This window comes from Trichechus manatus, unplaced genomic scaffold (assembly GCF_000243295.1).
Source record: "Trichechus manatus latirostris isolate Lorelei unplaced genomic scaffold, TriManLat1.0 scaffold00216, whole genome shotgun sequence".
Lineage (NCBI taxonomy): Eukaryota > Metazoa > Chordata > Mammalia > Sirenia > Trichechidae > Trichechus > Trichechus manatus.
Genome location: NW_004444152.1, coordinates 3619509 through 3631215, shown reverse-complemented (window position 1 = coordinate 3631215; position 11707 = coordinate 3619509). Strand labels below are relative to the sequence as shown.

The 11707-nt window shown below is 48.7% G+C and overlaps 1 protein-coding gene across 1 annotated transcript in view; it reads right to left on the bottom strand.

Moving 5' to 3' along the window:
• The window catches only part of CLPTM1 (CLPTM1 regulator of GABA type A receptor forward trafficking), a 38128-nt gene that overhangs the window by 14321 nt on the left and 12100 nt on the right, over positions 1–11707 (bottom strand). Inside the window, exons 3-5 of the mRNA XM_004388791.2 lie at positions 7180–7303; positions 5962–6120; positions 2401–2518 (exon numbers count right to left, since the gene is read on the bottom strand). Of these exons, the coding sequence (XP_004388848.1) occupies positions 2401–2518; positions 5962–6120; positions 7180–7303 (401 nt within the window). The remainder of the gene's footprint in view (positions 1–2400; positions 2519–5961; positions 6121–7179; positions 7304–11707) is intronic.

The following is an 11707-nucleotide window of genomic DNA, read 5'->3' as shown; positions in this document are numbered from 1 at the left end:
GCCATCCTTGCTTCTAAGGAGCATTCTGGCTGTACTTCTTCCAAGACAGATTTGTTTGTTCTTCTGGCAGTACATGGTATATTCAATATTCTTTGCCAACATCTCAATTCAAAGGCATCAATTCGTCTTTCGTCTTCTTATTCACTGTCCAGCTTTCCCATGCACACGAGGCGATTGAAAATATCATGGCTTGGGTCAGGCCCACCTTAGTCCTCAAAGTGACATCTTTGCTTTTTAATACTTTAAAGAGATCTTTTGCAGCAGATTTGCCCAACACAATACGTCGTTTGATCCGTTCTTTAAGGCCACCCAGTTGTGGTATATTCCTGTACTGGGAAGGATTTCCTCTTTCGGAGTAGAAGTCAGTAAGTAATGCCTTTGTGACAGTTAATTTTATGTGTCAGCTGGGCTAAGCTATGGTTCCCAATGGTTTGACCAAACACTAGGTTAGTCGGTGTCACAGAGTAGTTCAAACAAAACAAAAAACCAGTTGCCATCAAGTCGATTCCAACTCATGGAAACCTCATGTGTGTCAGAGTGTAACTGTGCTCCGTAGGGTTTTCTCAATGGCTGATTTTTGAGAAGTAGAATTGCCAGGATTTTCTTTCAAGGCACCTCCGGATGGACTCAAACCTCCCATCGTTTGGTTAGCAGGCAAGAGTGTTAACCATTTGTACTACCCAGGGACTCTGTAATGTAACTACCTTAAATCTAATGTAATCTAACGTAATTCCCTTCCATAACGCAATCTAATACAATGTAATCAATCGGTTGAGGTCATACCAGTTTACAGTGGATCTTAAACCTAGTCACTTCTCAGTTATAAAAAGATTGGAATAGACACAGAGACACACACACACACACGCACACGCACACGCACACGCACACACCCACACCCACCCACCCACCCCCGGCGAAGACAGATGACATGTGAGGATGGTCTTCAAGCCAAGGAACACCAAAGATTGCCGGCAGACACCAAAACTAGTAGAGACACTCACAGAGGGAAACGACACAGCCGAGACCCTGACTTGGACTCTTAGCCTCCAGAACTGTGAGAAAAGATCTGTTCTTTAAAAGCCATCCACCTGTGGTATTTCTGTTGTGGCAGCACAAGGTCACTAAGACAGTCTGAAACTGAAAAACCGAGACACTGCGGCATCCACTTGTGAAATTAGAGCCATGTAGGTGAGGTGGCAGAAGAAACGGCTACAAGAGTTTCAAAGTGGTCGCCTATGGGAGTGGGAATTGGGGTGGGAAACGGTGGACACGAAATGGCTTGGTTTTTCACTGTTTGGTTGAATTATTTGAATTTTAAACCGTATACGTGTCATAAAACATAAAAATGTTTAACAAAGTGCCTGGGGTGGAGAAAATCTCAGTTTCGTTATGAGGCCATGTTGGAACTTGCAAATGGCAAGTCCCAACCCAGGGCTTCTCAGGCCACTGGTGGGTCCCAGGGGCTGGTCATCTAATTGCGATCCTCGCACTGGACGCCCAGCACCACCCGGAGGCTAGCCAGAATGAGTATGGAGGGCAGCCTCGCAAAGGAAGACCGCTTCTCACTGCGCAGCCCTCATGGCCTTGCCTTGGTCAAGGAAGGGACCGAGGGCACAGCACAGCCATGCAGGACCTCAAGCAGGCCACCTGGGAGCACTGTTCCATGATACACCTGCACAGACATCAACCCCTGTCTCCAAGGGCAGGTGTTTATGCAGCACAGGTTCATGCGGGCTGAGCCGACAACAATGCAATTACAGAGCTCGTCCCCCCATCTCGAAGGTCCTCTTGGCTCCCTGTGTTCATTCAGTCAGTCCTTCCTTCATTCACAAATTATTTTTCAGCATCTATTTCTCTCACAAGGAGCCCTGGGGGCACAGCGGTTAAAAGCGCTTGGCTACTAACCAAAATAAAAGGTCAGTGGTTCGCACCCACCAGCCACTCTGCAGGAGAAAGATGTGGCAGTCTGCTTCCGTAAGGATTACAGCTTTGGACACCCTGTCGGGAGTTCTACCCTGTCCTACAGGGTCGCTAGGAGTTGGAATTGACTCGGCGGCAGTCAGTTTGGTTTAGTTTACTTCTCTCAGGCCCTGTACTGTGCGCCAGCAGTCCTCAGTCCTTCCACTTTTAACAGCAGATTCCTCCCCTTCACAAGTCCCTTTCTCCCCCTGCTCTTTCTAAGCTGCTCCCTCCATTGTCTCCAAGCTCCTCCTCTGCGTCCACCCAGCGGGTGTCCACAGTCAGACCATGCAGCTCATAAAGGGCAGTGGGTTAAACTCGTCCTGCCAACCCCTGCCCCTCTGAGCCTGGGACTGGCTGCCTACCACACCAGCCCATGCGTTGGCTCCCAGGACACTGAGCACCTGGACAGTGGGTCTAGGCCACGGGGGAGGGACTTACTCCGGGACATGTGAACTGTGGCGAGCCGGCGGTACAGGGCCTTCTGCCGGGGGTCTGGGTGGAACCCACTCTTGGTAAAGTAGACATGGATGTAGATGGAGCCATTCTGCTGGACGCTCTGCAAGAGACAGACAAGCAGGTGGGCTGGCGGGTTAACTGACAGAAGGAAACACTGAGACCCCTCAGGACGGCCCCTCCCTCAATTCTCCTGCCATTTACTACTGAGCGTTGAGGGCGGACAGGGCTGCTCAGTGGCAAAGAACAAAACACTGGCATCAGACAAGACTTGGATGCAAATCCTCCTGCAGCACATAAGTGCTGTGTGATCTCAGGCTTCACCATCTGAGCCTCAGTGCCCCACCTGGAAAATGCGGGTAATTACAGCACTGACCTCAGCGCTCAGCAAGCGTTAGTGACCTTAACTCATCAAGTAAGATGAGGACCGACACAGAGCCTTATTACGCGCAGACCTAGGCACATCAAATATTAACCCCGTAATCCAAAGAGAAGGAGCCCTGTGGCGCAGTGGTTAAAGTGCTCAGTTGAGCAGCAAAAGGTTAGCGATTCAAACCCATCAGCCTCTCCGCAGGAGAAAGATGTGGCAGTCTGCTCCCATAAAGATTACAGCTTTCGAAACCCTATGGGGCAGTTCTACTCTGACCTACAGGGTCTCTATGAGTCAGAATCGACTCGATGACAAGGAGTTTAACCCAACGACTTAACATTTGTATAACATACGTGAACCCTCTGCCAAAGGTCATGTTAAAAAAACTGTTTCCATTGAGTTGACTCCAACTCATGGTGACTCCATGAGTCAGGGCAGAACTGTGCTCTGTACAGTTTTCAATGGCTGGTTTTTCAGAAGTAGATCACCAGGCCTTTCTGCTGAGGCACCTCTGGTTGGACTCAAACCACCGACCTTTTGGTCGGCAGCCATGTTACTATCCCATTTTCCAGATGAGGACAATGAGGCTCTCATAGAGGGACTACGCAACATGCAGTGAGCAAGTGGATCTGAACCCAGTCCATCCAATCCTGCGCCCCTCACATTGGTATCAGCACCTCCACACTAGGCCCTCTCTGCCCGGGCCTTTCTCATATCACCTCATTAACCTTCACTGCTGCCCAGGGAGTGGGGACTACTCTGACTCCCACTGGATACAGGTGAGGAAACTGAGAGGGGTGGTGACTTGTTCGAGGGCACAGGGTGGAAGGTGGGTGGTGAAGGCCAGGTCTGAACCATCCTCCAGCACAGTTGATTTTCCTCCTCACTGCCTGCCTTTTACATCCATGAACACACACACATACTCCCACCCCAAGGCTGGGAAGGAGGGCTACATACGAAAGTTCAAGTCAGACCAGCTTGCCAACCCCTTGGCATTCCTTGGACCTCAGAGCAGGGTCTGGGGAGAGGGCCAGGGGCTGGAATTGAGGTCTCTGTGGGAGCCACCCCTCAGCATGGGTCAGAAAGATGGTGTCCACATCTATTTCCAGCCGCCCAGACGGACCTGCTCCAGGCACGATAAATATTACTTCACTAAGAAAGAGATGGAGCCCTGGTGGTGCAGTGGTTGAGAGTTACAGGTGCTAATCAAAAGACTGGCTGTTCGAATCCACCAGCCGCTCTTTGGAAACCCTATGGGCCAGTTCTCCTCTGTCCTATAGGGTTGCTATGACTTGGAATCGACTGACAGCAATGGGTTAAGACAGAGATGGGGGGAGCAGTGGTTCCATGGTAGAGTTCTCCCCTTCCATGCAGGAGACTCAGGTTTGATTCCTGGCCCATGCACCTCAGGCGCAGCCACCACCTGTCTGTCAGTGGAAGCTTGTTGTTACTAAGATGCTGAGCAGGTTTCAGCAGAGCTTCCAGACTAAGACAGACTAGGAAGAAAAACCTGGTAATCTACTTCCAAAAATCAGCCTATGAAAACCCTATGGATCACAATGGTCGGATCCACAGCTGATCATGGTGATGGGCCAGGACCAGGCAGTGTTTCATTCGATTATGCCGAGGGTCACCATGAGTCAGGGGCTGACTTGACGGCAGCTAACAGCAGCAAGACAGACTGCCCCCACCCAGAGGAGGCGGAAGGGGGAGCCTGCTGGGGAGAAATGAACGCGAGGGCGGCTGTCCTGGGTGCAGGACTACATGGCCCCAATGAGATGGCCATCTCCCTTGTTCATCAGTTCAGCGTTCACTGGTTCTGTGTCTGGTCCCATGATGGGCAATGCTGGGGACACAGCAGGGACTGAGACAGCCCCCGCCCTGCCCTCACAGGGCTCTGTGCAGCAGGGGACACAGACCCGTCCCCAAAGAATGATGACCCAGAGTGGGTGGGGCTGGGACAGGGGAGCCCAGGAGGCCATGAGAGCCCAGAGGGAGCCTCTGACCCAGCCTGGAGGTCAAGGAGAACTTCATGGAGGAGGGGACATTGGAGCTGAGACCCCAAGACAAGCAGGAGCTGGACAGGCGAGACAGGAGGAAATCAGGAACAAGGAACACAAAAGCCCAACTTCTCTCAGCCCCTCGGTGCACTGGCCTAGGAGAGGCAAGACTCATCCACCCAAGTGGGGAGTCCCCCATCTGCGCCCCGCCTGCCTGCACAGGGTGCTGTCCAGCAGGGAGGGGGCTGCCTTTACGGAGATGCCAAGGCTGACCAGGCACCCAGTGACTGCATGGTTCCAGGACAGTGGCAGCCAAGCCCTCTGGCCAGATCTGGAGCCCAGCCAGGGAAGCCCTGAAGCCCCACTTCGAGCTCCCTCTCACGGGCTGTCTCTGCCAGCTCTGAGCTCAGGGGAGGAAGGAGAATGGTTCCTGTCATCCTCCTGGAGCCTGGACCTGTAAGCACTCTCATTTGCGGAGCGTCCTCCACACACTGAAGCTGTCACCTACAGGAGCTCACAGCAGCCCCACCCCTGCCCTGTCACATAGGCCCGTTTTACAAATGAAGGGACAAAGGTTCATCGTCTCTGCTGCCATACAGACCATGGAGGAGCCAAGATTTGAACCCAGGGCCACCAAAATCCAGGCCAGGTAGCCTGGGTTCAAATCGCTCACTAGCTGTGTGACCCTGCGTAAGCCACTTAACCTCTCTGTGCCTCTGTTTCCTCATCAGTCAGAAGGGGATACTAATAATTACAACTTCACAGGGTTGCTGGGTGGATTCCATGCATTGGCCTAGCATGGCATCCTGCATACATTAGGCACTCAATCAATGTTAATGTGATCTTGAAAAACAGGGCTGCCTGACAAAGTGGTGCTGACTGAACGCCCACAAGGACAATGGCTAACCTTTCACTGGTTTAAACCCAGGATTACAGAAGCTTGGAGGAAGTGGGGAGGATCACAGGCCAATTCCAACCCCATCCATGTTTTCCAGACAGCAAGGCCGAGGCCCAGAGGCCTCAAGGGCCTGCCAGTGGTGATGCTGTGTGTGAGGCAAGGGTAGGGCCAGGCCTGGAGCCTGGACTCCAGATTCGCCAGGCTGGAAATGGGTCGCAGGAAAGGCCTTCAGTGGGGGTCAAGCAGCCTTGGGGCAGGAAACCAGAAGATGTCCCCACCTGCGGGATGTCAAGCTCAGCAAAGTGCTCGTAGCAGCCATCTGAGTTCTCGCCGCTCGTCCAGTCGCCGTATACAAGGTCATGCTGCTCCCAGAAGAGGGCTGACGTAGCATTGAAGTCTGTAAAGTGCTCGTGCTCTGAGATGTACACGTGCAGGTTCTGGTGGGAGGAGAAAGGGACAGAGCTTAGGACCACCATAAGAGCCTCTGAAGGCTGACAAAGAGCAGATGAAGAGCTGTGGTCAACACCCTAATGTGAACAGTTTTCTTTGTTTGAGGGGCAGTGGCTGGTGGAGAGAAGAGTAGGAGTGCTTTCTCATACCCACATCTGTCCTGGTCTGAGCCTGTGAAGCCTATGAGCAAAGAGCAATCGGAGAATGGCCCGCCTGCCAGTTCAAATTTGGGGGTAGAAAGGAGCAGGACCTCCCTGAAGCCCTTTCTCAGCCTCTTCAGCCTTCCTGGTCAGTGCTCTGCAAGATGAAGCAGTCAAGAGCTGCAAGTGTTAGCTGGCTGCCTGGAACACAGGGGAGGTGGGGAGCAGGGTCTCGGAGAGGAATATCCTCCTTTCTCAGGCCCCCATGGCCGTCTTTGCTCAGAGCGCTGAAGGCCCACTGATGAAGAACAGCTGAGCAAGGGCCACCCTGTAGACCAGGATTTTCCAGGGTGCTGGTGAACACAGGCTCCCAGAGCTGCAGAGAACCGTGAAGGCAGGAGACGCCTCGTTTAGCGGGTGTGAGTACTGGCTGTGGAGGCTCCGGAGCCCCTGCCCACTCTTCGGCCCGCTGCGAAAGCACCCTTCTCCCTTGCACTCTGCCTTGTCAGTCTCCCCTCCCCCTCCTCGCCTCTCTCCCTCCTTCCCTCTCTCCCTCCTTCCCGTTCCTTTCTTGCCTCCTATGCCTCCCTTTACAACTTTTAAAGCCCGAACATATTTTTAAATAAAATGTCTAATGACCCTGTTAATACTTTAAAGAGCTGAATGAAACTTTTGAAGTTCCTTTGCCCGAGAGAGCACCACCACAGCACTAAGAGAGTTTACTTCTTCCTTGTGGGTGTTGCTGGGTGACACAGGTTTCCTCTGCCTTGGACGGACCCAGAGGGTCTCAATCCTGGCCTGTGTTCACGGACCTGGTAGCAGCCAGGGGCCTTGCCTGATCTGACTGCCCATATAGCTACCGCACCCCCGTCCACGCCCCGTGCCTGGCCTCCCACCCGCGGTTACCATTAAAGTGTCTTTGGGGAACAGGTTGCGGCTGGCGACGCGTGGGGCTCCTCCGGGGCCCACCTGGTCCTGAGGGGCCGGCCCTCGGCGGAACCAGCTGCTGATGGCCCAGATGATGAAGATCCTGAGGAGGGAAGCGGCAGGTGGTGAGTCTGGGCCTTCCCGTCCTCCTTAGAACACCTGACTTCTCTGACTTGGCACCTGCTGGCGCCTGACCCAGGGCAGGCGGCCGGGGTCCCTGAGAAGGCAGTTGCAGGGATGGCGGGAAGTCCAGATGCCCCCACCTTTCAGGGGAGACTGAGCGGCACCCGCTGGAATGAGTCAAAGACCATGTCCTGGGAGAGGTCCCAGATGCTACTGTTGGCCAGTATTGTGGGGGCCTGGCACTGCCCTGGGCTCAAGCCAGACCCCCACCCCAAGTCTTCCCGGAGCTCCGGGTGGCCACAGGGCTACAGGGCACTAATCCTCGACCCCTGAGACCCAACGTGCCAGTGGCCTGGAATCTCACAGTGTGAGAATTCTAGCAATCTGGAGTCGCAGCATTTTAGACGCACAGAACCTTAGAAGAACACCATTTTAGAACTTTCAAGTCAACTTAATAACTGGAAAAGCAGACAGTAAGTAATGGGTTACTTCCTGTTTTTAGTAACAAAGGGCTAGGTTATTCAGACCAACTCTCTTGTTGAGAACAACTAAAAAAGGCTTGATACAATGATATATTTATACATGTTCCTTTAAAAAATCACCTACGTGAGACCAAACGGTCAACAATTACCTTCAAACAAAGATGAAAACGTAAGGGGGCAGGAAACTAGATTAATGGAAATGGAACAAACGGAACAGAAATAATGAGAATGTTCATGCATTGCGAAGAATGTATCCAATGTCAATGATCAACTTGTGTAGAAACTACTGAATGGGAACCTAAACTGCTGTGTAAATCTTCACCAAAAACACAATAAAATATTATCAAAAAAAAGAATAAAGTATTTTTATGCAAATAATGCACACCTTCTAGATTTGTTTGCCAACCTGCTCTCCCCCTGCAAGGTATTTTCATATGTGCCACCGTGTCAGTTTATTTTTAACATGTTGCTGTAAAAAAAATTAGCATAGTACGCTTACAAAAAATACCTCAAGAGGGGAAGGCGTGGGTGGCAAACAAACATAGAAGGCGCACATCATTTGCGTAAAAATACGATATATCTTATTCACAATAGCCAAAAGGTGGAAAAAAATCCAAATGTCCATCAACAGGTGAATGAATAAACAAAAGGTGGGACATCCATACAACGGAGTATTGTTCAGTCACAAAGAGGAGTGGAGTCCTGACACATGCTATGACGTGGAAGAACACTGAAAACATGCTCGATGACAGAAGCCAGACGCAAAAGGACACGTATTGTACGACCCTGCTTATATGAAACATCTAGAACAGACAAATACATAGAGACAGGAAGGAAATAAGACATTATCAGAGGCTGGGAGTAGGGAGAAATGGGGAGTTATTGTTCAATGGGTACAGCGTTTCTGTTTGGGGAGATGAAAAAGTTTTGGAAATAAACAGTGATGCTGTCGTTACACAGCATTTTTAATGTAATGAATGTCACTGAACTGTACACTTAAAAAATGGTGAAAATATTTGGAAAAGGATAGTGAGAATAGCAGCACAACTGGAAGAATGCAATTGATGTCACAGAATTGTACATGTAGAAATTTTTGAAATGGTGTATCTTTGGCTATGTATATTTTCACCAAAAAAAAAAATGTCTTCCAAGGTCGAGAAGGGAGAGCGTCGACATGTCGTGGGGTTGTTAACCATTGTCATAAAACAGTATGTGTACTGACTGTTTAATGAGAAACTATTCGTTCTGTAAACCTTCACGTGAAGTACAATAAAAAAAATTTTTTTTTTTAATGGTGAAAATAAAAAACAAAAAAGGTTAAAACGGCAGATTTTATGTTATACATCTTTTACCATAACAAAACATACGTATCAACACATCTTATAAATTGTATGTCTTGACACAGTAAGAATATATATCGCTTAGGTATTCTCACACGCGTTCTCTTACATGTCTTTTTTACGAAGTTCACGTATGAATATATAAAAATATACATTCTAACATATGTATTCTTAAAAGCACTGAAGAATAGACAGACTGTAGATTTATCAGGCAAAACTGAAGGGAAAACTGGAACACAAATAAGTAAAGGAGATCCACTAAAAATTTTGACAAGTGAGAGAAACACCAGCCACAGCCCACAAAAGGTAACCCGCGACCTACTCGACAAGAAGCTAAGACCCCAAAAGGCTCCACAACCAGGATGAGGGAAAGCAGGCGTGGACTAGCCCTCCCCGGGAGTTGCAGGCCAGGTACGCATGGCCAGAGTGATACAGGGAATCTCCAGCCTTGGACCTGGTGTGAGGAGAGACCAGTCTGCTAATGCCCCCAGGCAGCTGGCAAAAGCCAAATTATATACTGTATGAACTCACGTATAGGAAATATCTAGAATAGACAAATGCATAGAGACAAAAAGTAGACAAGAGGTTATCAGGGGCTAGGAAGAGGGAGACACATTTTCCCTCTAGGTATGAAATCATTCCTATACATGTTCAAGTATAACGACCAACACAAGCCCAAAGATAAACCAGGCGCACAAGGAAACAAGACACTACGAGTGAGAACCAACAGAGAAACCACAGACACCAGCAACAAAATTACAGAAGCTCAGAACACTGGAATTCTGACGTTTCAGAATCTGAGTTACAAAATCCTCAAAATTTGCATCAAGAGAGCTTCAGAAGCACCCATACTCAGAATAACATAGAAAAAATAGAAACAGAAACAATATCCTAGTAAAAATCAATCTTTTAGAATACTTTTTCCCAATTTGCAGTACTGAATAAGCATAATATTAGAGTCTTAGAACTGTAGTTGACTTGGGAGTATTTCCAGGATACACTGTTAAAAAAGAAAAGCAAGATAAAGGGAAATGTATAGAATACAATTCCATTTTGCATAATAAACAATGTAAAAAAAAATAAACCTATATACACGTTTTTATGTCTACTTATAAAAATATAAAAATGGAGAAAGGTATGAGGTAATATACCTCAGACTTTAAAATAGTTTCCTTTGGTTTGGAGGAGTAAAGAGTAGAAGTGAGCAAAAGCAAACAACGCAAAATAAAAACATACAGCATTAAAACAATGGGGGCAAGTGGAGGGGTGGGAAGGAAAAACACCAGATAAGTAGATAGGGGCCCTGGTGGCGCAGTGGTTAAAAGCTTGGCTGCTAAACAAAAGGTTGGCCATTCGAATCTACCAGCCGCTCCTTGGAAACTCTATGGGCAGCTCTGCTCTGTCCTATAGGGTCGCTATGAGTCGCAATCAACTTGACAGCAACGGGTTTGGTTTAGATAGTAGATAAGTGGTAACTTTGGTGACGAGTAAGACAGCACACAATACTGGGGAAGTCAGTACAGCTTGACCAAGGCAAAATCACAGAAGCTTCACAGACATATCCAAACTCCCTGAGGGACCAAGTTATTAGGCTGAGGGCTGACCATAGTCTCGGGACATCTAGCTCAACTGGCATAACAGTTTATAAAGAAAATGTTCTACATCCAACTGTGGTGAGTAGCACCTGGGGTCTCAAAAGCCTGAGAGCAGCCATCTAAGATACATCTACTGGTCCCTTCCCAGCTGGTGCAAAGGGGAATGAAGAAAACCAAAGACACAAGGGAAAGATTAGTCCAAAAGACTAATGGATGGACCACAACTACCACAACCTCCACCAGACAGAGCCCACAACAGCTAGATGGTGCCCAGCTACCACCACTGACTGTTCTGACATGGATCACAAGAGGGTCCCTAACAGACTGGGAGAAAAAGGTAGAACAAAATTCAAATTCACAAAAAAGAGACCACACTTGCTGGTCTGACAAAGATTGGAGAAACCCCAAGACTATGGCCCCTGGACACTCTTTTAACTCTGTACTGAAGTCACTCCCGAGGTTCACCCTTCAGCTAAAGATGAGACAGGTCTATGGGGCACATGAGGAACGTGCTTCGTAGTTTAATCATGTATACTAGACTAAACGGGCACACCAGCCCAAAAGCAAGGATGAGAGGGCAGGAAAACTGGACGAATAGAAACAGAGAACCTGGGGTGGAGAAAGGGAGAGTGATGACATACCACGGGATTCACAACCAATGTCACAAAAATAATTTGTGTATTAAATATTTAATGAGAAACTAATTTGCTCTGTAGACTTTCACCTAAAGCACAATAAAGAGGTCCTTTGTAGCAGATGTGCTCTGTAATAACAACAGCATGCACATGAGTCAACCTGTAGAAGGATCACCACCAATACAGTAATGACGGTCACCTTGAAGTGATTTTTGCCTTCTTCCTTACGCCTTTCTTATTAGAATCTTTTCAATGCCCTAAACAAAGCTGTGGAAGACTGCTATTTGCTTCCCAATAGCATCTTCCTCTTCTCCCTCAGTAAGAAAACTCCT